At 38.6% G+C, this 25392-nt stretch overlaps 1 protein-coding gene across 1 annotated transcript in view; it reads right to left on the reverse strand.

Annotated features, from left to right (window-relative positions):
* Positions 1–25392, reverse strand: part of CMC1 (C-X9-C motif containing 1) — a 99196-nt gene that overhangs the window by 64820 nt on the left and 8984 nt on the right. The window contains exons 2-3 of the mRNA XM_038571344.1: positions 20830–20955; positions 19815–20242 (exon numbers count right to left, since the gene is read on the reverse strand). Coding sequence (XP_038427272.1) covers positions 19815–20242; positions 20830–20955 — 554 coding nt within the window. The remainder of the gene's footprint in view (positions 1–19814; positions 20243–20829; positions 20956–25392) is intronic.

The raw sequence follows: 25392 nt of genomic DNA on the forward strand, positions 1-25392 counted from the left end.
TAAAACAAGCCAAAAAATAAGCAGAAATCAGTAAAATTGAAAACAGGGAAACAAATGAGATAATTATACTGAAGTTTTGTTATTTTAGAAAAATCAAACTGGCCCAGATGGCTTAATGACAAAGTCTGTGAAATATTTAAAGAAAAAATAACACCAATTCTACAGTCTCTTCCCAGCACATTTTATGAGACCAGTATTACTCTGATATCAAAAGTAAAAGCAGTATTTAAAAAAAAAAAACAACACAGACTAATATTCCTCACAATCTATAGACTCAAAAATTCTCAACAAAATATTAGCAAATCAAATCCAGCAATCTAGAAAAAGAAAAATACACCACATCAAATTGGGTTTATTTCAAGATACAAGGTTGGGTCACTATTTGAAAATCAACCAATGTGATCAATCATATTAACAGTCTAAAAAAAAGAAAACCATATGCTCATATCAAATGAAACAGAAAAAAACATTTAATACCATTCATTAAAACAAAACTTTCAAAAAACTAGGAAGAGAAAGGAACTTCAATCTACAGAGTGTCTGCAAAAATCCTATAGCTACATCACACGTAATGATAAAACACTGAATGCTTTCCTTATAAGAACAAGAACATGGAGTAAAATTGCATAGAACTATACACACACATAAGCATGTACATAAAAACTGGAGAAAACTGAGAAGTCTATAGTCTAATTAACTGTATTGTACCAACTTCAGTTTCCTGCTTTTGATATTATACCACAGTTATATAGAAGGTCATCATTGAGAGCAGCAGCATGAAGAACATGTAGGACTCTATCTAGTATTTTTTGCAACTTCCTGTGAGTCTATGATTGTTTCAGAATATAAAGTTAAAGGGAAAAAACTTCTAGTAGAAATCATAGGACAAAATCTTTAGGACCCAGAGTTAAAGAGTTCTTATACATGACACAAAACTCATGATCCATAAAAGAAAAAAAAAAATCAATAAATTCAAACTTCATCCAAAGTGAAGAACTTTTCACTCTACAATAACTGCTCTTAGGAAGATAACAACAAGCAACATAATGTGAAAAAGTATTTGCAAATTTCATATTTGAAAAAGGACTTGCATCCAAAATATATAAAAACTTCTTTAAACCCCAACAAGAAAACAATCCATTTAGAAATGAGCAAAAGATTTAAACACTATATAAAGAGACATAAGGATAGTAAATAAGCATATGAAGAGATGCTTAATATCACTAGTCATTAGGGAAATCCAAAATAAAATTATAAAAGTTACCATTAAAGACCTATTAAGATGGCTAAAAGAAAAAATACTACTACTAAGTGCTAACAAGGATGCAAAGTCACCAGATCTCTCATACATTCCCAATGGGAACATTAAATGGTATAGGCACTCTGGAAGATAATCAGGCAGTTTCTTATAAAAGTAAACATACATTTACCATATGACTCAGCAAACACACTCGTCAGGATTTATCAAAAAAAAAAATATATATATATATATGTTCACACAAAAACGAGTACACAGATGTTCACTGTAGGTTTAAGCTGTAATAGCCAAAACACAGAATTCAATGGGTGAATGAATAACAACAGTTCAACAAGACAACAGAATATTACTCAGCCATAAAACAGAATGAACTACTGATATACAAAAGCAGCAACTTGATGGATCTCAAGGGCATTATATCAAATGAAAAAAGACCATCTCAGAGGGTCTTTTTATTATTATATTATTTAATAATTATTTATTAAATTATTATTCATATTATAATTACATATTATATATTATTATTAAATTTAATTATTATATTATTATATTATTATGTGATTCCATTTATTGAACATCCTTAAAGTGACAAAATTAGAGTACTGGAAAGCAGGTCATTGGTTGCCAGTAAAGAGCTGAGGAAGGAGTTGGACTATTAAAAGCAAACGTGAAAGGTTTCCTTTGTGCTGATTTAACAGTTCTGCATGGTTACTTGACTATTCACATGTAATAAAATGTCATAACCACACACACACATACACACTCCATGTAAAATATGGTAAAATTTAACTAAAATATGTACCTGAGTTAGCATAATGTCAATTCCTGGTTCCTTAGGTACAATTAATTATAACAGTGTGCCCCAACTTTTTTCCATTTTTACTCTAGAGAGCCTTTTTAGACCTTTTTTTCTAACGCCCCTCCATGATACATTAATACCACAAACACACTGTCTATCTATACACTGCATGTATAACAGTACTTTATACATTAAAAAAGCAAGATTATTTTCTCCCTCTGATACCAAGCTTTGATCCTTTGAAAGTAACATCATATTCATGGATGGACTGTACTATGGTTATGAGAGACACCATCATTAGGAAAAGCTGGTGAAAAGGTACATAAAATCTGCCATGTTTTGCAGTTTGTTGCATTAAACTATTTCAAAATAAAGTGATAATTTTAAAAAGTTTAAAAATGTGTAAGAGTAAAGGACTTGGAATAACATTAAAATAGAACAACCAATTTAGATGATTTACACTACCTGATTTCAAGTGATTTCAAGTCTCAATACAAAGCTACAGCAATCCAAGTGGTGTAGTACTGGCATAATTAAGATAAACAAGTAGATTAATGTAACAAAACAGAGTCCAGAAATGTTTCCACCTATATATAGTCACTTTGCTTTGACAGATTCATCAAGGTTACTGAATGAAGAAAGAAAAAAACATTTTCAACAAATGGTGGCAGACCTAGATAAACATGGAGAGTGGGAAATATGATTAAGCCTCTGATCTACTTCACAGTACCCACAAAAACTAATTTACATCATAAACCTAAATGTAAAAACCAAAACTATTAAACCAAAAAACCCCTTCAATTCTCTTTGAGTAGACACAACAGCACTAAACAGAAGAAAAAAAGAGATATAATTTCATCAAATATAAAATCTGCTGTTCACTGAAAAACACCATGAAGAAAATTAAAAGGCAAGCCAGGAGAAAGTATTCACAGAACAGAGATACATAGATATAGATACAGATATAGATAGGTCCAAATCTATATCTATATATAGACACATAGATATATATAGATATATTTAACAAAGGACTTGATTGAATTTAGCATATATAAAAAACTCCTATATATCAATAACAAAAATACAATCAAATAAAAAAACCAATAAAAAAGGGACAAAAGGCTTGAATGGATTCTTCAAAAACAATACATACAAATTGTGAATATGTAAATGAACAGGTGTTCAAAATCATCAGTCATTAAGAAAATGCAAATGAACCCCATTATACCATTTCACACCCACAAGAATGACTAAAATTAAAAATACTGATAACACCAAATGTTAGAACGTGGAGCAATTGGAACTTTCATATATTGCTGGTAAGAGTGTGAAAACTTCTCTGGAAAACTAATTGCTAAGTCATAGTTAAATATACATCTAATCTACTTTCCACTCCTAGGTATTCATTCAACCAAAATAAATGACAATGCATTTCCAGAAAACGACTTGCACAAGTCTGTTCACAGAAGCATTATTCATAGTAGCCAAAAATGAGAAACAACCTAAATGCCCAACTGAATACTACTCAGCAATACAAAATAATTAACTACTAATAGACGCGACATGGGGAAAGCTCAAAAACTCTGTTGAGAAGAAGCCAGGCACAGGAGTAAATACTACATGATTCAAGAACATGAAAAAAAAATCTATGGTGATTAAAAAATAGAACACTAGTTATCTACGGGAGTTGAGAAGGATATTCTGTGGGGATGTCTTGATTGGGCTGTATACATTTATCAAAACTTATAACCTATAGATTTCACTGTATATTTTACCTCAATTTATAATATCTTAGCTTTAAACCAGGATAAATATCTGCACTCATGGGTGATAAACACATAACTATCAGAAATTAAATAGTAAGTGGATACAAAGTTCTATAATTTTCTCCTTAAAGATACTTTCATCTTTTATTAGTCTCCTTAAAGATCCTATCCATCTTTTATTAGATTTATTTCTACCAATAAAAGTATATTTTCATAAGTAACATGTAATTATTTGTTGCTGGTATACAGGTTCACCTAAATTTTTTACATTGTCCTTATAACCAACACAATCTTAGTGAACTCTCATTGGTTCTAGTAAATTGTCCAGTTTCTTTTTTTTTTTAAAGATTTATGTATTTATTTATTCATGAGAGGCACAGAGTTATCCATAGTCTCTTCTAATTTCTATGTAAATAATCACAGGGACAGCTCTACTCTTTTTCAATTCTTATTGGCTATGTCCTTTAGAAAAATGATGAGTAGAAACTAACAGAACCTCTGTCTTGGATGCTTAAATTTCATTTGGAATTTTTATAGTTATCTTCACGTTAAGATTTGCCTAGGATTTTCCTTTGTGTTGCTTTAGCACCATAGTTACATTATTTAAACAATAAAGTAGGGACCTTTCTCTTCCCTTATATTCTGTGGAATGCTCTGTATAAAGACCATTATCAGTTCCTTTAAAAGTTTGGTAGAAACTATCTGTGGCTGTCAGTTTTATGAATCAACCTGGCTAGGCTATAGTCTCCACTTACTCAAACACTAACCCAGGTATTGCTGGGAAGGTACTTTGCAGATGTGATTAAAGTCTATAATCAGTCGTCTTTAAGTAAAGGAGATTATTCTAGATACTCTGGGTGGGCCTGAAAAGCCTTAAGAACAGAACTGAGATTTTCCTAAAGAATTGCTTCTGCAAACCAAACCTTCAGTTCAGAACCAAGAATTCCAATGCTGACAGCCATTCTTCCTGAAGCAGAGCCTGCCCTACAGACTTGCTCAACTAGCTCCCAGTCACATGACCTAGTAGTACCTGAGCATGTGTGTGTGTAGACTTACCTACACACAATAGCCCTGTGGTCTCTGCTGGAACTCTGAGTGCTATTAGGGCCCAGGGCTTGCGGTATGAATGTGACTGTATGTGAGACAGACACAGAGTTTTCTAACCCTAACTACTAACTCAATTTTCTAAGGGCTTTTTATTCTTTAGTCAGTTATGGTTTTAGTAAATTTATATTTCTTGAACAAACTATCCATTTCATCTACATTTTCCCAAATAATGATTCACATTTTTTCCTCTCTACCATACCTATAGTTGTATCCCAATTTCCACTGCATATGCCAGAGTTCAACAAACTAATTCTAGTTAAGGAACAGACTTGTGAATACTTTAAGCTTTGCAGACTACAAACTACCTCATGTATGTTTTTTGTTTTTGTTTTTAACCACCTACTAACCATTCATAGCTTATGGGCCTTACCAGATTTTGCCTGGACCATGGTTTGCTGAAAACTGGCCTAAACTATTTATTGAGGCCTCCTTTTTCCCCTTAGCTTTGCCAGAGCTGCTGTAAGATGGGGAAAAGGATAGTAAGCTCATAGGAGTCACTGAAAGTATGGATGGAGAGAAAAGGGCAGCTTCAAGAGAGGCCCTACAAGATGCACAGGGCCTACAGGCACTAAGGAAAAGAGGATTCAAAGAAGGCTCCCAGTTTTCTGGCTCCCAGGGAAATGCCGTGACCACTCATTGACATAGGGAGCACAAAAGAAACACCAGGTAGGAGAGGAATTCAGCTGTGGACAGGGTGAATTTCAGATGCCTGTGAGACAGCCTATGGAGTGGAAAGCTGATGTGTACTTGAAGGTAAATAATAAAACAGAGGACTATCTCCACATATTTCTTTTCTCCTGGTCTGCAGCACACATCATATGAGGCATCAGACATTAACACAATAATTATTGAGAGCAGAAGAAATATTGTAATATACTGACCTCTTTTATAAAACCAATTTCAAAATGTTACCTCTTCCTTTCACATATAATTTTAATCTATCCAACTTATTAATAATATGTCCTGATGAGTCTATCTTTTGCTCTATAAATTTTGCAGTAGTCTTAGATAACAAAAGCACTAATTTTAAAAATCAGTTCTTTAAATACAAGTATAGCTGTGTAATATTAAACTATTTTCCATAAGAAATATAATAGAAATTCGCCCATATTTTGAATTCTAGGTTGTAATTCCTACTTGAACACTTTTTTTTAGATGGCTTACAAAAACTCCTTCTGATCATTCTTCTAAAACCTTCTAGGGCAAAAAAAAAATTCTAGAATCACATGAATATTGATTTAGATTTTCCAAACTCTTAGTGTTAAGTCAGAAATAACACACTTAAAAATATATGAACAAATTCTGCTAAAGATTCTCTTATTTGCTAGCATACCAACCACTAAATATTATTTTATACATATTACAAAGCTATCTTCAACACAATTATAAATAAAATTATAATTTTTATTCATAAAATTACAGAATGATTCTCTCAAAGTTAATGTGACACATATATGTTATACACTTGCAAAAAAGCCTGCAAAAAAAAAAATCAAAGTTTGAGAGTTTGCTACTATATGGTCACATGAATGAATTTATACTGAGATAAAGAATCAGGATAACACCAGCAGGGAAAATTTCCGAAGCCCTAACTTCTCAACATTCTATCATCACCTGAAAGTCAATTTTCACCTTTTTCACTGGCTGAATTTGTTAGCTCAGATACTGCTTTGGGGCTCACGTGTTCTTGCAGTATGGCAGTAGTAGATTATAAGTCTACTGACAACAGCACTTGCTATGAATCCAAAAAGATAACAGTGAACCAAACCAGAATATTACAGAATCGTTCATTGGAAAGAAGTGACACCTGAAGGGCAAAGTATACCTTTTCAATAGTGAAAACGTTCTAATTTAACTGATTTGATTCTTGTTTATATAATGCCACTTTTAAAACTTTCTAGTTATTATTTATTTGCTCCTAAAGATATTTCCATGCTACTCTTTACTCTGGAGGAAAAACAAGAAAAATACTTGAAGTTTGCAACCATATTCTCATTAGCCATAGTTTCTATCTTTAGGTCTCTCTTCTTTACTAATTACCAAGAGCCTCAAAATGAAGGACTCCAGGCAGATGGTATCATGAACAATATAGAAAGACCAGAGTTCTCAATTGCTACATTTCCAATAAGTGCTTCACACCAGGAAGCTAGGCAGACTCCATTTCTCCTCAACAGCACAGAAATAGGGATGCTCTTGATCAGATTTTCATGTTCTTGCCAGCTTGTTCGTACTTCCTTGCTATGATAAATTGAGGAAGGGGGGTGGGTGGTGGAAGTACTTAGGCTGGGAAAATTAAGACAGTGAAGATCAGTGTTCCTTTCACATTCTTTCCTTCAATAAGTCCTTCTAGAACTGACAAAACAAACCAGAAAAGAAAATGAGTAGTAAGAGACATCTACCCCAACCAATTTCCAGCCTGCCTCTGGCTATAAAGCTTCAAGATGAGGGCAATGAAATCCCTATAGACTGTATAATAGCCCTCCCAAGTGAAATAGTTTGATTCCATTTTGCAGATAAAAAAGAGGAGACCTACAGAGGTGGAATAACCCAAGTCTCTAAAAAAATAAATAAAAATAAATAAAATAACCCAAGTCTCTAACAGAGCGGCATGCCAAGATCATGTAACCCAGGTCTTGAATCTTCCATGACACACATACAGGGGTGGTGGCCTATTTAAGGGGATTTTAGCAAACCAGGTTGCATAAGCTTCTCAAGTCATTCAAAGTGTGAAATAATAGATAGTCATGACTGGATAGTCATGACTGTTTCAGAAGCATTGGGAGCACAATCAAAATAACAAACTCACAGTTTAGATTTTTTTTCTCAGAATGTTAAATGGAATTCTGATTCTATGATTTTTTAAAAAGATTTGACAGAGAGAGAAAGAGAGCATGTGAGCACATGCACAAGCAAGGGGAGCAGCAGAGGGAGAAGCAGGCTTTCTACTGAGCAGGGAACCCGATGCGGGGTTCAATTTTAGGACCCTAGGTTCATGACCCAAGCTTAAGGCTGATGCTTTAGCGAATGAGCCACCCAAGCACCCTCTGATTCTCTGATTTCTGTCATGGAAAAAATTATTTTAAAGAAAAAAAAACACAAGAGGAGCCATTTGTCAGTTGGCTGAAAAAATACCTTCAAATAGTGTAAACATCACATGTTAGGTCAATTGGTAAGAATCTAATTTTTTAGAAGCTCAAACTTCATCAAAATGAGGAAAGCACTTCACTGAAGTAGACGTGCCTATTTCTGCTTAGCTTCTGGGTCAAATACCACATATATCCCACAATAGTAGGCTTCATTTGAACTCCTCTGTCCTATCAGCTTTCACTGTTAATAACCACCTAGTTCACACTAGATGTACCCATTTCCCAAAAGCACCTATTTCTTGGACCTCAGATTCTGCAGATTGCTAGGTGTGAAAACTTCCTCTTCCACCCACATTACTTTAACCAAGATGAGGCCAAAAAGGGACAACAAATCTGAAAGTATACCAAAGCAGGAAATCAACTTACACAAGAAGACATGCCAATTTTAGAAATGTGCTGCAATCTCCATTGTGGCCATAATTTCTTAAATGAAAAGATTTCATATTTATTTGGTAGACCTTTGAAACTATCTTTTCCTACAAGCACAATTTTCCATTGATATGGGAAGTGACAGCATGCATGTGCCTTTTCAGCAATATATACCTTATTTTTCTCTGATACACATCTAGAGCATGGTAGACTACCCCCAAATCTATGAATGTGCCTCAGTGCCTTTGGCCATTCTATTCCACCAGTTCTTCTTCATCTTACAATATTTCATAACATTTCTACAAAAAAACATGTGCCACTCTGCAACAGAGTGGGGGAATTATTTTTACATTGAGGGCTTATTCATCTATTTCTAAGAATCAAACTTTGCTCACACTCCTCACATCTTTGTTGATGTGGCCTTCAGAGTCTGTGTGCATTAACATGAAATTGAGTTCCATGATACAATTTTTCTTAGGGGTAGCATTTCCCAAAATGATCATCTACCACCTTCACCAGATTGCCTCTGGCTAATCTTGGCTGAAATTCAAGTTCACCTCCTACACACAAAAAAAAAATTGTTCAAAATGAGGATACTGGGATGAATGGACTATAAGGCTGAAGGCAAATCTTAAAGGAGTCTCAAAAATATTCTGAACAAAGGTAATAATAGCAGCAAAAGCTTAAATGCTTCCAAGGTTAGATCTAGTCTTATTCCTCTTGTGTCAACCCCACAAACTTCTACCTTTATAGATGCTGTTGATTATTCCATGTTCTCAGGGCTTATTTCCAGCTCCAAATCTACTCTGCCCACATTTTCAAATGTCTATTGGCAATTTCCAAGTCCCAGCAGCATCATGATTTCAACTTAAAAATTTCAACGATTTAAATCTTCATTCTGCCATCCTGGTGATTAAGTTATCTTCCTTACCAAAAAAAAAAAAAAAATCAGCTTACATTTATATGGTACACAGAAGAAGCACAATAAATATTTGCAGAAGGAAGGAAGGAGCAGTAGAAGAAATTGTTTTACAAACATCACCACACACAAGGTATTATTAAGGAACGGAGAGGGGGGGAGGTCAGATTGCAAGAAAAGCAATCTTTGCAACATTACTCAGCAAATAACTGTAAAGTCAAACTCCAACTCAATCTTCTGCCCTTATCTTCCATTTTCTACTTCTTATTTTCTTATCAAAGTCTACCAATTTAAAAATCAAACACTTGTTCCATCCAAAAGTTCTCTGGCCCCAGCACCTGAAAGTGCTTTCTGCCCAAGATTTGTGTATACCAATCATGTAACTGCTTCTGGACTTAACATACCACATCACACCATCTGTGCTATCTTCTTCTCCTGATAGATCAATGGTTGCCATGGACTGAATTTTTTGTCCCCCTCACCTACCCCAATTCATATTGAAGCTCTAAACCCTAATATGATTTTATTTGGAGAGGCAATTAGGTGTTAAAGGAGATCACATGGGTGGGGCCCTAATCTGACAGGTGGTCTCATAAGAAGAACTAGGACCAAACTGACTAGCACCTTGAGCTTGGACTTCCCCAGCCTTTAAAACTGTGGAAAAATCAATTTCTGTTGTTTAAGCCACTCAGTCTATGGTATGCTGTAATAGCAGGCCAAAAAGACAGATTTTAGTACCAGAATTTCTCAATTCTGGCTGCATCTAACAAGCACCTGAGAGGGCATTATGAAATTCTGATGCGTGGGCACCACCCAGACGAATCAAATCAGAAATGCTGGGGGGTGCCTGGATAGCTCAGTAATCAAGTGTCTTGAGCCTTTGGCTCAAGTCATGATCCCAGAATCCTGGGATCTGGCCCCAAATCAGGCTCTCTGCTCAGTGGAGAGCCTACTTCTCCCTCTCCCTCTGCTGTTCCCCCTGCTTGTGCATGCATGTGCTCGCGCGCTCTCTTTCTCCCTGCCAAATAAAGAAACAAAATCTTAAAAAAAAAAAAAAAAAAAGAAAAGAAATGCTGGGATAAACCCAGGCATTGGTATTCTTAAAAGCTCCTCAAATAATTCTAATATGTATTAAATCAAGAAACTGCATGAAACTTAAATTTAATGAGGTCCAAGACTGTCTAATTCATCTCTTAATTCCCTTTAACTGCTGACACATGGTAAATATACAAACTGTATTAAATATATATTTAATAAATAACACATGATTAAGAGTGTTTCAGTATTTGATATAGATATTCATTCTGTTAACAAATATTAGGAACCTACTATGTATCAGTCACCATGCTACGGATTATATACATAATAATGAGTCAAACAGGCTAGTTCCCATTCTGCCGCATAAACATTTGAAACTCCACATTTTAATTCATCATGCTTAATTAACACATCCTTTGATCTGCCAAAAAAAAAAAAAAAAAAAACAACACCCAGTAACAGTTCCTCAGCAAAAACAATGCAGTATACTAAATATGCTTTTTAGAATTTTACCCCCCTCAACCTCTCTACTTAAAAATGTTAAAATATAATCAGGGCTGGTGGAGGAGAAGGTTAATCTGGGAATCTGTGTTTTTATTTTGGCAGTTTTGTTTGATCCACTTATATCAAGTAAAAGGTGACAGTTTTTGCATTTTTTGAGATCTATAAGCTTAGGGAATGCTACACATTTGCTATTAACACCCTTATACAAAAATAAGGATACTCATCTGATAGTCTATGGAATATAAACCTAAAGTTATTTTCTATGGTGACTTCTCTGTGCTGAGTCAAGAATCCCTTGAGACCAACTGCCAGTATTTAAAATCTTAACAGTTTAAGGCTTAAAGCAGCTTTTGCAGTCATCCAATAAGCCTTATTCTCCGTACCCCTCATCCTCAAACCTGAAATTATACCATTTAGAATTAGGCCTAAGGCTAATGGGCAAAGTCTAAAACAAGAAGATATCAGTACTAATTTCCAAATTCAATTGGGTGCTTTTCCATAACAGGACAGCGCTCACCCCTACTCTCGTTTGTGGGCAATCTCTTACTGTCTAGATGTAGTTAACTGGTTATCTTCTCTAATCATCTAGTCTCTGTTAAACTCAGAGGTGAAATCATATGAAAAATATTCAGTTTACTACACAGGTAAATATTCTCATTCTCCACATGATACTTCATCTCTCAAATCATTGGATACAAACAGACAAATCACATCTTTAGGTTTCACTTAATTTCTCAAGGGAAAAAAAAATATTTTTTCATCTAGAATGAAAAACTCTAAAAAAAAATAGAATGAAAAACTCTCTACCCAAGTTATTTGATATTTCGGTAGTTTTTAAAATTTTCAAATATTTTTAAAATTGGTTTTTGAAAGATTACGGGATGATAACAATCAGGAAACGCTTCCTATGTAAAGTGACTCTAAAGTGACGTGTGAAAATGAACAAGAATTAAACAGATTTGGGGATGGGGAGGGTAAATTCTAAAAAGAAAGAACATTATGTCCAAAATGATCTAGAGGGAAAAAAACAAAAGCACAGTTTGGCAGATGTTAGCTGTATCTTAGGAAAGGTCATTACCACAACCCCATGATACTTTCCATCTGGACCCCATACATGCACCTGTGTGTATTTACACATCTGTGCAAGTACCCCTTCCTACCTGACCTACCACTATCCAAATTCTCACTACCTGAACAAAGGTTCCTAGGAGCTTCAGGGAAATGATTTTGAGGAGAAAGCTGGAATTCTCCCTGCAGGAGAATATAGAAGCACTCACACCTGCAACCTTTTTAGGACTGCCCCTCGGCACGATGGCACATTCCAGCTTTCTTTCCAGCTGCCCCTCTCCCACCTTCTGCAGTGGGCAGGGACTGGCAGATGGCACAAAAGCCCAGTGCCCTGGCCTCCAAAGTGGGACGCACCCTGTATTTGTGGTGCACCAGAACTGATCAGATTGAGACAAGACTTCCCTGAAACCACATCCTTGCTCAGCTTCCTCTCCTTTCCTTTCCTGTTCCCTTCAGTCCCTTTACAGGTTTTTTCCTAAGAGCACGTAATTCAAAACTCACTTGCATGTAAAATATCCAAATGGTATCCCAACCTTGGTCTCTAGTGTCATGCCCATAGAAAGGAATCAGGGTTTGTCAGAGATAGGACTAATTCTATGGATGGGCCAGAATAGGTATGAGATAAGCCAGAAATACCTATGTGAGGAAAAAAGGGAAATGCTCCAAAAAAGGATGGGAGCATATCACAGGGACCCAGAAAGCTAATTTGAAGGAACTCTCTCAATGGCCAAATCTGGGAAAATTTGAGCACCAAAATAATTACTGCAGTAACAAATTATAAACCCCTGGAAAAATAGGAATTCATGAGTCCACATCTATAAAGATTTACAAATAAGAAAATAAGAAACAAAATGGTCTCTGGCTTGTATTAAAATGTCAACAACCAACTAAAAAATGTGGAGAGATTGCTATAAGATCATCATTCTGCAACCATTCTAGGAAAGACTGAATCAGGCAAAAATCATCAATATATAATACTACATTCAAAGGGGAATTTTTTGATGAGGAATGGATATTTGCCTAGTCTTAAATGGTCTCCCCAGAGATTATTAATTAATTACGAGAGGAAAAAACAAGGAAATGGAACAAGCCCCTGACTGGGTGATCAAAATAAGTATCACCTATGAGAGCAGACATTGCCTCCAGATGTGATACCATGGGAGACACATCACCACTTAAGCAGTATTCTGAGAACACATAACCTGGATCTGATGAAAAGTCAGGTAAGCAGAAAATAAAGGAAATTTCTACTTGCCTAAAAATCTGTATCATCTTCCCATTGTTCTCAGGATAAAATTCAAACTCCTTAAGCTGATTTACAAAACATTTCATGATTCATGACTCACAACTTCTATCACAAATATACTTCGAGTTTAGAAATATAGAAAATTTACAAGTAAACAGATTTTTAGCTCTGAAATACCAATGTAATTTATGTCTAAGTGGATACCATAGAGCCATAGAAGCAATAAAATCAAAATTTTTCTAATCTGCTATGTAACCTTTTACATATTAGTCACATGGTGCTCAGAAAAGATTTGAAGAGTCTCTTCAGATGTTTAACTTAAAAATGTCCAGTGAGTTTGGGCAGCCCAGGTGGCTCAGTGCTTTAGCGCCGCCTTCAGTCCAGGGTGTGATCCTGGAGACCGGGGATCCAGTCCCACATAGGGCTCTCTGCATGGAGCCTGCTTCTCCCTCTGCCTGTGTCTCTGCCTCTCTCTCTGTGTGTGTCTCTCATGAATAAATAAATAAAATGTTTAAAAAAAAAAACTATTTAAAAAAAAATTTCCAGTGAATTAAAAAAGCGCTACTACCCCTAAGGCTAATCTACCTATATCCTCACAAGAACTACTAAGACAACCTCAGCAATCCCTGGGATGCCTGGGTGGCTCCATGGTTGAGCATCTGCCTTTAGCTCAGGGTGTGATCCCAGGGTCCAGGGATCGAGTCCCACACTGGGCTCCCTGCATGGAGCCTGCTTCTCCCTCTACCTATGTCTCTGCCTCTCTCTCTCTCATACATAAATACATACATACTTAGATACATAAATACCAAATACTCCAAGAACTGCCAAGAGAACACCCTCCCAAGACCCACCTTCATCCAACATCTACTCCTGCAATGTTGTGAAAATTCCTGACTGCACTTTCTACCCTCTGAGCTCTTGCTATCCCATCTTCCTCCCCTAATTAGATTTCTGGAAAACACCTTTAGAGGGACAGATACACTTTAGGAAACCTCTCGGTTGCTACTGCCCCACCACGCAAAAGTAGAGAACAAATCCACACTAATGGATGAAGGAAGGGGAACTAGCTACCCTGCTAAAAGAGGGAAAGGTACAAGAAAAAAAGGAGAAAGGAATCTCTTCTGGTTATTAGGGAAAGTAGTCAAAATTATCAGGCCCAGGTTTCTGTAAGTTGTCATTGGGGAATGTAGTCATGTTGGAAAATTATCTGGAATCTGGAAGAGCAAAGGAATAACTGAGTGTTCTTTCAGTATAGCCCTGAGCTTAACTTTCCATTGCCAGGCCCTTTTCCAACTCGTTATGGGAGGAGGTTAATGTCTAGAATTTTGTTGAATAAAGAAAAATAATTTCTGACCAGAGGAAAAGATAACCCCAAAGATTATAGTGTATAGAGGCCCTGTTGTAAACCAATCATTTTTTATCTAAGCAAGAAACCTATGAAACTGTCTATGCATCCAGCTTCTCAAATGCTTTTTGGACTGTTTTTTACATTTTACTGCTTCCCTCACTAATTAATGAGTTGAAGAAAATCTTCCACACATATTCATTTTGTATTTGCATAAGTGATAATTTTACCTTTTTGAAAATTCTACTTTAACAAGCACCACTTTTAAAATTGTTCCTATAGGCGATGTGTTAGGCATTCAAAATACACAAGCATTTAAATTTTCAATCATTTAAGTCTGACAAGATTTCTAAAATACACAATACTTGTAGAAGGTGTTATAAATTGGCAAATATAACTTGCAATAGATGAAAAATAAATAAAGTCCTATTATATGGGAATGAGCTATACCACATATTTCTGAACAATTACTATGCCCTCAAAGGTTCCATTCATCGTTAAAATAGGAATAATTTCCTCTGGAAATAGATTAGACTGATAAGAAAACAGAGCTGAAGAATAAGTCAATAAAAGTGGAAGAGTTCAGAACAGTGGTTCCTCATCTACTCTATTTGCATATTAGAACGGTCTATGGACTATTTTAAAATGTCAGAGGCTTAGAAAATTAAATCTCAATATCTGGGAGTATTCATCCCATATAGTACACATACTAGTATTTTTTTAAAAATTATTCTCTTTCTGCAGCCACTTTTCTTGGGTGTTGTGGACTCCTTCCAGCTTTTTCTCTCTACATTCAAATAGTAAGAGAAAATAATGAACATAATTACAGCTAATAAAAGTACAAAGAGTGCCCTTATGACCTCTACACTAACAAAAAGGAAAACAGTTTAAATAAAACTACCTATAGGATTAAATATGTAACCTGCATTCCATTGATGGGTTCAGAGTTTCTTGAGAAAAACAGACCCTATGAAGGTAGTTAAAAGCTGTTGCCAGGCAGCCCGGGTGGCTCAGTGGTTTAGCACAGCCTTCAGACCAGGGCGTGATCCTGGAGACTCAGGAAGAGTCCCACGTCAAGCTCCCGGCATGAAGCCTGCTTCTCTGCTTCTCCCTCTACTTCTCCCTCTGCCTATGTCTTTGTCTTTCTCTGTCTCTCTTTCTCATGAATAAATAAATAAAATCTTAAAAAAAAAAAAAGCTGTTGCCAAATGGAGATCAAACTTGTATAGATCTTTAAAAATCTAACATAAACCAGTGAAGGCAACCTACTGAATGGGAGATTTTTGCAAATGACACATCTGATAAAGAGAAGACATCCAGATGACCAACAGACATGTGAAAAGATGCTCAACATTGCTCATCAGGGAAATGCAAATCAAAACTACAATGAGAGATCACCTGTCAAAATGGCTAAAATCAAAAACACATGAAACAAGTATTGGAGAGGATATGAAGAAAAAAGAACCCTCATGCACTGTTGGTGGGAATGCAAACTGATGCAGCATTGTGGAAAACAGTATGCAGTTTCCTCCAAAACTTAAAAATAGAACTACCCTATGCTATGATCCATGAACCACACTACCGAGTATTTACCCCAAAAATTCAAAAACATTAATTCAAAGGGATACATGCGTCCCTATGTTTATAGCAATATTATTTACAATAGCCAAATTGTGGAAGCAGCCCAGGTGCCCATCAATAGATGAATGGATAAAGAAGATGTGGGGTATATATGTACACAATGGAATATTATTTAGCCGTAAAAAAAGAATATTCAGCCATTTGGGACAATGTGGGTAAAGCTACAGAGGGTAATGCTAAGCAAAATAAGTTGGTCAGAAAAAGATAAATACCATATAGTTTCATTCATGTGGAATTTAAGAAACAAAAGAAAGGGAAAAAAGAGAGAGAAACAGACAAAGAAACAGACTGTTGACTATGGAGAACAGAGGGTAGGCAGGTGGAGGTGATGGGGATTAAAGAGTACACCTAGTCTGGGGCACCTGGGTGGTTCAGTGGTTGAGCATCTGCCTTTGGCTCAGGTCGTGATCCTGGAGTCCTGGAATCAAGTCACATCAGGCTCCCCACAGGGGAGCCTCTGCCTCTCTCTGTGTATCTCTCACGAATAAATGAATAAAATCTTAAAAAAAAAAAAAAAGTGCGCTTAGTGTGATGAGCACTGAGTAACGCACAGGATTGTTGAATCACTATACTGTATACCTGAAATGAATAACACCGTATGCCAACTATACTGGAATTAAAAGTAAAAACTTAATAAAAAAAAAAGATTTTTAAAAATCTAACATAAACCAGTAGAAAAACAGACTTTGCTATGTAAACCTCATTTGATGTAAATATCTGCTCATCTACTCAGAAATACATCTACTCCGTATGGGCACATAGCACTGTATAAAAAGCAGGAGAAATCAAAACGTAAACCTATGCTTCCACTCAGGAACCAAATAAAAATGAAGTTAAAAAACACAAAACTGGCTTCAATACACTTTTATTCTGGAATTTAAACAGCAAAGTTTTAAAAATTCCAACTTGCTGACTCCATTTTCTTCCTCCCCATCCAATCCTGCCTCCATCCCTTTTAACAAGTTTCCAATGATCACGCTGTTAAATCTGACCATCTCTGCCATCCAGTTAGTAAAAAATATCTATTAATTATTGTTAATGCCTTCACTTCCCTCATCACCTTTTTACAATGCAACAGCAGGTCTTCTCAATCACTCCTCCAAAACATTAACTGAATAAGCTTTATATTTCTTTCAAGCTTCTCTAATACCATTCCAGACTAAGATACTATCATATTTGGCCTGGACTACTGCCACCATCTCTTAACCTATCTCCCTGCTTCCTTTTATTTTTCTTTTTTAATTTTTATTTATTTATGATAGTCACAGAGAGAGAGAGAGAGAGAGAGAGAGAGAGAGAGGCAGAGACACAGGCAGAGGGAGAAGCAGGCTCCATGCACCGGGAGCCCGATGTGGGATTCGATCCCGGGTCTCCGGGATCGCGCCCTGGGCCAAAGGCAGGCGCCAACCCGCTGCGCCAGCCAGGTATCCCTATCTCCCTGCTTCCACTCAGATTCCTCTGTAGCGCATGTGACCACTGCAGCCAGGGTAGCAAAGACATAATTTATGTCACTGCCCTCTTTAGAAGACTCCAAAGGCTTTGATAACATCAGGAAAAGTCCAAATAATTTCTTATCAGAGTCTTAAAAATCCTGCAGCATCTAGCTCCTGCCTACTTTCCCAACATCTTCCCTTATGGATCTCTACCACACACTGGCCCTCATTATAGGCAAATATTTAAGCATTTGCTACTTTTGGCTGCCTGGCATACTCTTTCTCTACCTCTTCACACTAACTACTTCCTCTTGACCTTCAGATTTCAATTCAAACAACACTTCCTCATTGAGCTCTTCACTGACCACTCTGAGGTAGTCTTCTCTTCACTACCTACCACATAACACTTTATTTTCTTCATGTTTATCATCATCTGGCAAAGCGTATATGGGGATGGGCTGTCTTCTTTCTTTTACCATTGTAGTCTTGTAACATATCACAAGCAGTCATGTATTTGTTTAATCAATACATACTCCAATGGAGGGCATGGTCTGTAACACCAACCTGGAGATGAAATTACAGAGTTCTATTCCAGACTTGACTCTACCAGCAATTAGCTGGTTAGCCTTGGGCATACCGTGAGATTTCAGTGGGTTAAGAGTAACTGGACAGGACAGCCCCGTGGCTCAGCGGTTTAGCACCACATTCAGCCCAGGGCCTGATCCTGGAGACCCCGGATCAAGTCCCACGTCAGGCTCCCTGCATGGAGCCTGCTTCTCCCTCTGCCTGTGTCTCTGCCTCTTTCTCTCTCTGTGTGTCTCTCATGAATAAATAAAAATATTTTTTAGAAATTAAAAACATTTTAAAAGCCCAGATCAATTGTTAACAGCCTCATAAAGTCTAATCCAACCACCTAGCCCAATATTGGCAAGATCATTAGGCGTCCCAGAAATTCTCATGCTTTAGAGTAGTCCCTGATCCTCTCTGTTTCCTAACCCACAAGGGGAAAGCACACTATCTACCACATCACACACTGTTGTTGGACAATCGAGAATACTCAGCTTGATAATAAAGCGTTCAGTAAATGTATTATTTGTGCCTGGACTACTGCCACCATCTCTTAACCTATCTCCCTGCTTCCACTCACGATTCCTCCGTAGCGCATGTGACCACTGCAGCCAGGGTAGCAAAGACATAATTTATGTCACTGCCCTCTTTAGAAGGCATACACTTTTCGCTCTCCTTGAGAGCCACCAAAGTGACTTTCTCATTTCTGAATCTCCAAACGCTTGAAGCCAGTACTCCTCCCAAAGCCTGAAGTTTTCGCATTCATAAAATGAAGGGAGTGGATTAGTCCAATTACCACTCCCTTCAAAGATGGAAGTTTCCTATACTTACATGAAAAGCCTACAAAGATATCTCGGGTGAGGAGAGGTGAGGTGAGGTGAGGTGAGGTGAGGTGAGCTTCCGTAAGATAAATAGCTTAAAGCAGAGACACCTCAGGTGAGCTTCCGTAAGGACCGGAAATCGAGGGAAACTTGAAACTACTGCTGCAAATAGAAGTGGGGTGGAAGCACTAAAGTTAAAATAACTTTGATCAAGATCTTAGGGATCCTTTCTCAAGGAACCGACTCTTGGGGACGCCTGGGTGGCTCGGTGGTTGAGCGCCTCCTTTGGCTCAGGTCGTGATCCCCGGGTCCTGGGATCAAGTCCAGCACTGGGCTCCCCGCAGAGCGCCTGCTTCTCCCTCCGCCTATCTTTGCCTCTCTCCTGAATAAATAAATAAAATCTTAAAAAAAAAAAAAAAATCTGACTCTTGCCACAATCATGGGTCCTTTGGATTATCGCTTTTAAGGTAGATTACTGATATTTTAAAGGAGTCGGTGCCCCAGAGGGGCGAAAAAGAGGATAAAAAAAAGACCAGTCGCGTTAAGAAGGAAATGTGTTAGGCCACAAATGGACGAGAGTTTGGACAGCAAACCCAGTGCCCTTCACCTAACCCTGACCCTGAGGCGCGGGACGACCGGAGACTGCAGGCAACAAGGCGCGCGGCCGCCGGGGTGAGCGGACGTGGGCGGCAGCGGTGCACCTCAGCGCTGCGCCCGCCCCCAGCTGCAAGGCCGCGGTTAGGGACCCCGGCCGTGACTCCTCAACCCCCGCGTCCCGCCCCTGTACCTGCGGGGTCGAGCGCCATCTCGGCGGGCGGAGAGGAAAGCAGCGCCTGGCCGCTCCCGGGCGGGGGAGGGGCGGGGAGGGGCGGGGAGGGGAGGGGCCTGAGCGGGCGGCACGCGCGGCGGCCGGGAGCTTCCCGCGGGAGGCGGAGGAGGCGGCGGAGGCGGCGGAGGCGGCGGCCCCTTTCCTGCCTCCTTCTTCCCCTCGTCGCTACTTCCGCCGCCCACTGCGCCTGCGCCCCCCTGGCCCCGCCCCGAAGCCTGTACTTGAAGTGGAACCGACTCCTCCGCGGGAAGGACCGGGAGGGGGCGTGGCCTCGCCCGCTTTGGGGGCGGGGCTCTCTCGGGCGCGCGCAGCCCGGCCCTGCAAGGAGCGCGAACGCCGGCGGCTTCCAGACTCCGGTCTGCGGGGACCCGAGCAGGAGCTGGGGCCTGTGGGAGGGCGCCTTACGTGGCGGTTCGGTTCACGGCCAAGCCCCTCCCTCCACGTCCGCCTTGGGAGGACGAATGAATCATCCCGTTCCCTTATTTTCTCTTCGTTAACGTTCATTCATAAATGTCTATTTTATGTCCGGTTCCAGCCACAGTAATTAAATAAAAATAAGGTCCCTGGTCTCGAGGAGTATCCTGTTGGCAGGGGAGTCAGATGCAAGCAGCACGCTGTTAAATGTGATAAACACCGCACAGGCGAGATAGGCACAGCTTGTTTGTTCTACTATGGAGGTGGTACAGTCTGCGAGTATCATTATTTGTCTCACGAAGCAGCAGCCTCTGGCTCCCCTGGAGGGGAAATAAAATAAAGTAATAAAATAAAATAAAATAACTGGGCGCTAGGAAATAGTATCCTTAGGGCGCACAGCCTGATTGAGGTGATGTTACACATGCAGACTCCGTCCGTTAAAGCTGTATGTGTTTGAGAAAAATGAAGGAAGATGGTATCTATGCTCCTGAAGAATCCCAAATGCCCTCTTCTCGATAAAAGAAACTTTCTTGTGGCAATTATGCTCATTTCCACTCACCAGCCAGCCTTCAGAAATGCCTCCTTGTCATATCCACGTTTAGCTAGTTCGAGCCCCCGAAGGGTGAGGTGCAGCCGGGGACAGATGGGACAGATGTTAGAAAAACAAGGAGCAGCTGCTTCTTCCCTGGGAGGGATTTAGAGCTTTCAAAATGATCCCCTCCCCACCTACCTGCAGTCCCTCCTCCCCTGCTGCTGCTTCAGCCTGGTCAGTTGGCAGAAAAAGCAGCCGCAGTTGAGCAGGGCTGGGAAAGTGGGTCTCTGCTCAGCAGGTCTTCCGTTTAAGGGCCTATTTGGGCATAACGGCCCTTATTACAGCTGTAGGTTGAGATGCCAAGGTGAAGAATTAATGTTTCACTCAACCAGGCAGGAAAGCAGGTCTGTTTTCTTGTGTGTTTTATAAATGTGGTTTGAAACATACCAAATTCATTCTGGTGCCCCTTTTATTTTTCTGGAGGTGGAGAGTTTCGTCTAGAAAATAAATCTTTTTAAGATGAGCTGAGTTATAAAAAACACAAGCCAGACTCTCACACTTAGGTAATAAAACTAAATCTTCCTATATGCAAAAGGGCATCACGGAGAGCTTTAGTCAGAGACCTATATACCTCTATCTGAATCCTGCATCAAAACCTGTTAGCTTTGTGACTTAAATAAATCCCAATGTTTCTCTGGACTTCAGTTTCTAATTTGTAAGATCATTGTGAGGAATAAATGTAATATCATTTAACACTGTTTTGGTCATTGAAAAAACACTGCTACAGTTTTTGCCATAACTGCATATCACTTGAACCATTATTATTTAATATTTTTTATTTAAATCAACTCACTTAAACTTACATGGGTACTATCTACTTTAGCCTTATCCTACATAATAATATCTGTAAAATCATGGGTTTTATGTGTCCCATAAAATGGACTTCTAGACATAGCACTCTGTGAGAAGCACTGGCACCTCAGTGCCTGGTACATAGCAGGATGCCCCTCTTCTGTCTCATATTAAATGAGATCATTTGGGGGCAAAGTCTTTATAACATACCTGGGGAATATAAGTCATTTATTAGAAGTTAAATCATAAAAACATAATTGGTAATTCAAAAGAGAAGAAATGTCCTAAGATATCACATTATTAATGGACAATTCTTTGAGCAATAACTGCAATAGGAACAGAAAGAGGAGGAGGGCACGTTGTCCCAGAAATGAGAAAATATGTCTTATCCAAGCATGACCTCTAGGGCTCAGATAATATCTGGTACCTAATGGCCCCACAGGAGCCTTTCACAAAGGGGTAAATGCCAGGGTGGGTGGTTAGGAAGGACTTCAAAGATGCAGTAGAAATTATGGCTGAACTTGAAAGATGGGTAGCATGTGTCTACAGAGAAGGATGCATATCACACTAGGAGAAAAGTAAACAAAGTGTCTGGGATTTGAAGGTGTTCTTGAAGGACAAATGAGGCATGGAAAAGATAGAAGTTAGGGAATAAAAGCACGTGCAAACGCTAGGGGTAGGAAGCAGGGCTGTGTAGCCGGCATAGTGGAGGGCAATGCCTGAAACCATTCATTTGAGGATTTGGGAAGCTAGTTATGAAAGATACTGAAAATGTTAGAAGAGGCCAGATTCCCACAGCCTTAAACATTAGGCTGAGGAGTGTTTGAATTTGTTGCTATAAGCAGTCAGGGGCTGTTAAAGACTAAGAAGTAAAAAAAAATGGCCTTGTGGTCAAGGTGATATCTTTTAAAGATTTTTTACGTAGGATATATCTAGGTGGTGAGGAGGGAGGCAGAGGTTAAGCAGAATGCTAAGGAGCTTTTGCAGGAGTTCAGGCAGCATCTGAAAAGAGCCTGAATTAAAATATGTGACAATGTAAAAAAAGAAAAAAAAAAAAAAGGATGGATGTGAAAGTACCTGGAGTGGAAGAATCCATTCCTCATAACGGACTTAGGAAACTAGAACAGAGTCAAGAAGGATTTCTAGGTGATTTCGTTCCTTGGCAAACATACACGGACAAATGAGAAAATCATGGCAATACACCCATTCATGCCTCAAATGATCTGCTGTTGATCCTCATCACTGGGGAGCAATACTGAGGCAGAGGGACTGGTGAGGAGGAAATTACAGTGACCCAAGGGAGTAAGGACAGCAGCTGATCTGTGGCAGAGCATGCAAAAGCCAAGAGAAGTGAATTGCTATTAGTATGTAGACTAGACATGAATACACACATATACATATCTCTTAGTCTAATATCTAAAAAATTTGCAGATACAAATAAATATCTTAATTGTTTATTGATTGCATCAGTTTGACTAGATCTAGCATACCTTTTTGCTCTATGTTGATACCCAGTTAGTTATTTTTTAAAGGCTGAGATAGCCAGCCCCTGCTTGCTTCCAACTCTACCCAATGTCAGAATTGAAGACTTTTCATCTATAGCTCTGTTCTGCTCTGTCTTTGAGCCAATGAGAATTACATTTGGAAGAATATTAGAAGCCCATCCCTACCAATATATGAAATTTGGAACTAGTTCTTGGCTAGAAGATCACTATCCATTGGTCCCTGGTGCCCCTGTCTGCTTTCTGAGCTGCATGATTTAGCTCCTGGTGTCCTAGGGCCTGTGTCTTCCCTCATTTGAATGGGCTCAGGTCAAGATTGACACTTACAATATTAGTTTGTTAGGGCTGCCATTTCAAAATACCACAGAATGTGGCTTAAATAACAGAAATTTATTTCTTTTCACAATTGGAGGCTAGAAGTCCAAAATCAAGGTATCTGTAGGTTTGGTTTCTTCAGAGGCCTCTCTTCTTGGCTTACAAATGGCCATTTTCTCCCTGTCTCTTCACACAGTCTTCAGGATGTGGGTGTCTAAGTCCAAATTTCCTTTTTTTTAAATAAGGAATCCAGTCATATTGGATTAGGGCCTACCCTAATGACCCCATTTTAACTGAATTACCTCTTTAAAGACTCTATCTCCAAATACAGTCACATTCTCAGGTATTGGGCCTGGGACTACCACACATGAATTTTGGGGGACACAGTTCAGCCCATAAAACAGTATACTTTACAAGGACCAGAATCCTTCCTGAAATCCCAAATCACTTAGCTAGAGCCCTGACAACTTGCCTAGCTTTAGCCTTTCCCCAGAGTGATACACTTTGTCCCTGTCTTTCTGGTGGTTGAATAGGTTCTGCCTTGCATAGGCTTGGTCCATCCAGCCACCTCGGTCAGCTCCTGTCTGTCCCCCATTGCCCACACTCAACTGATCATAACACTCACCTGGCTCTTTAACTAATCTTTTTATTTCATCCGCCAACCGCACTGTTGTGTCTCTTAGTCCAAGATCTACTTACCTTTGCAGAGCTATTTACAATAGACTCCTAACTTGCTTTCTGCTCCTAGGCTATTTCTCCTCCCATTCATTAAGTTCATGAAACCCCTGATAGACGAGTTCCAGTTTACTACATCATTCTTTCATAAACAACCTGCTTGTACTCTACATTATCCACTATGTGTATCTACTTGCAATGGTTTAGAAAGTATCTGTGGAAACTTTTCTGTGCACCATCCCAGAAAAAATGTCTGTGTTAAACCTAGAAACTTGAAACTGATTTCTGAAAGAGTGTGTAGTGGGAACAGAGGGGCTGTGGAACTAAACAGAGTTAAATTCTAATTCCTCCTGCCTTCTTTTACTTCTTAGCTGTTTTATTGAGATATGACTTATATATAGAAAAGAACATAAATCTTTGTGCAGCTGAATGAGTTCTTATGTATGTATATGCTTTTGAACTACACCTATGTTGAGACTTAGAGCATTTCTGGTCATCCAGAAGTTTCCTTGATACCTCCTCCTAGTGAAACCCTCCTCATAAAAATAACTACTCTCCTGACTTCTATGAGAATTTATTAGTCTTGCCTAGTTTCAAACTTATGTAAATTATGTACATTTACATTTACGTACATAGTACATACAGTGTAGTATATTATATTTGGCTTCTTTTGCTCAGCTCAATAGCCATGAGACTCATTCATGTTGTTGTATATAACTAATATCTGCTTTCCTACTTCTAATTTACATTTGGTAAACTGTGTCTCCTCCTGAGCCTCAGTGTCCTCAATCACACCATCCCTGCATAATTGATTTGAGCATTAAAGAAGACCTGTAACAAACAGTGATAAGTGGTTTCCAGCACATGATAGGCCATTGCTAAATTCTAGCAATTGTTATTGTGATGATTATCTTTTACTTTTAGAAAAGTGTCCTTTTGAACCGTTGCACTATATTCAGTCTGTCTTTTTTTCTTTCTTTCTTTCTTTCTTTCTTTCTTTCTTTCTTTCTTTCTTTCTTTCTTTCTTTCTTTCTATGCAATACTTCAGAGCTACTCTGCCTTCAAAACTGAAGTCTGGGGATCCCTGGGTGGCGTAGCGGTTTGGCGCCTGCCTTTGGCCCAGGGCATGATCCTGGAGACCCGGGATCGAATCCCACGTCGGGCTCCCGGTGCATGGAGCCTGCTTCTCCCTCTGCCTGTGTCTCTGCCTCTCTCTCTCTCTCTGTGACTATCATAAATAAATAAA

This window comes from Canis lupus, chromosome 23, assembly GCF_011100685.1.
Source record: "Canis lupus familiaris isolate Mischka breed German Shepherd chromosome 23, alternate assembly UU_Cfam_GSD_1.0, whole genome shotgun sequence".
NCBI classification, from domain to species: domain Eukaryota; kingdom Metazoa; phylum Chordata; class Mammalia; order Carnivora; family Canidae; genus Canis; species Canis lupus.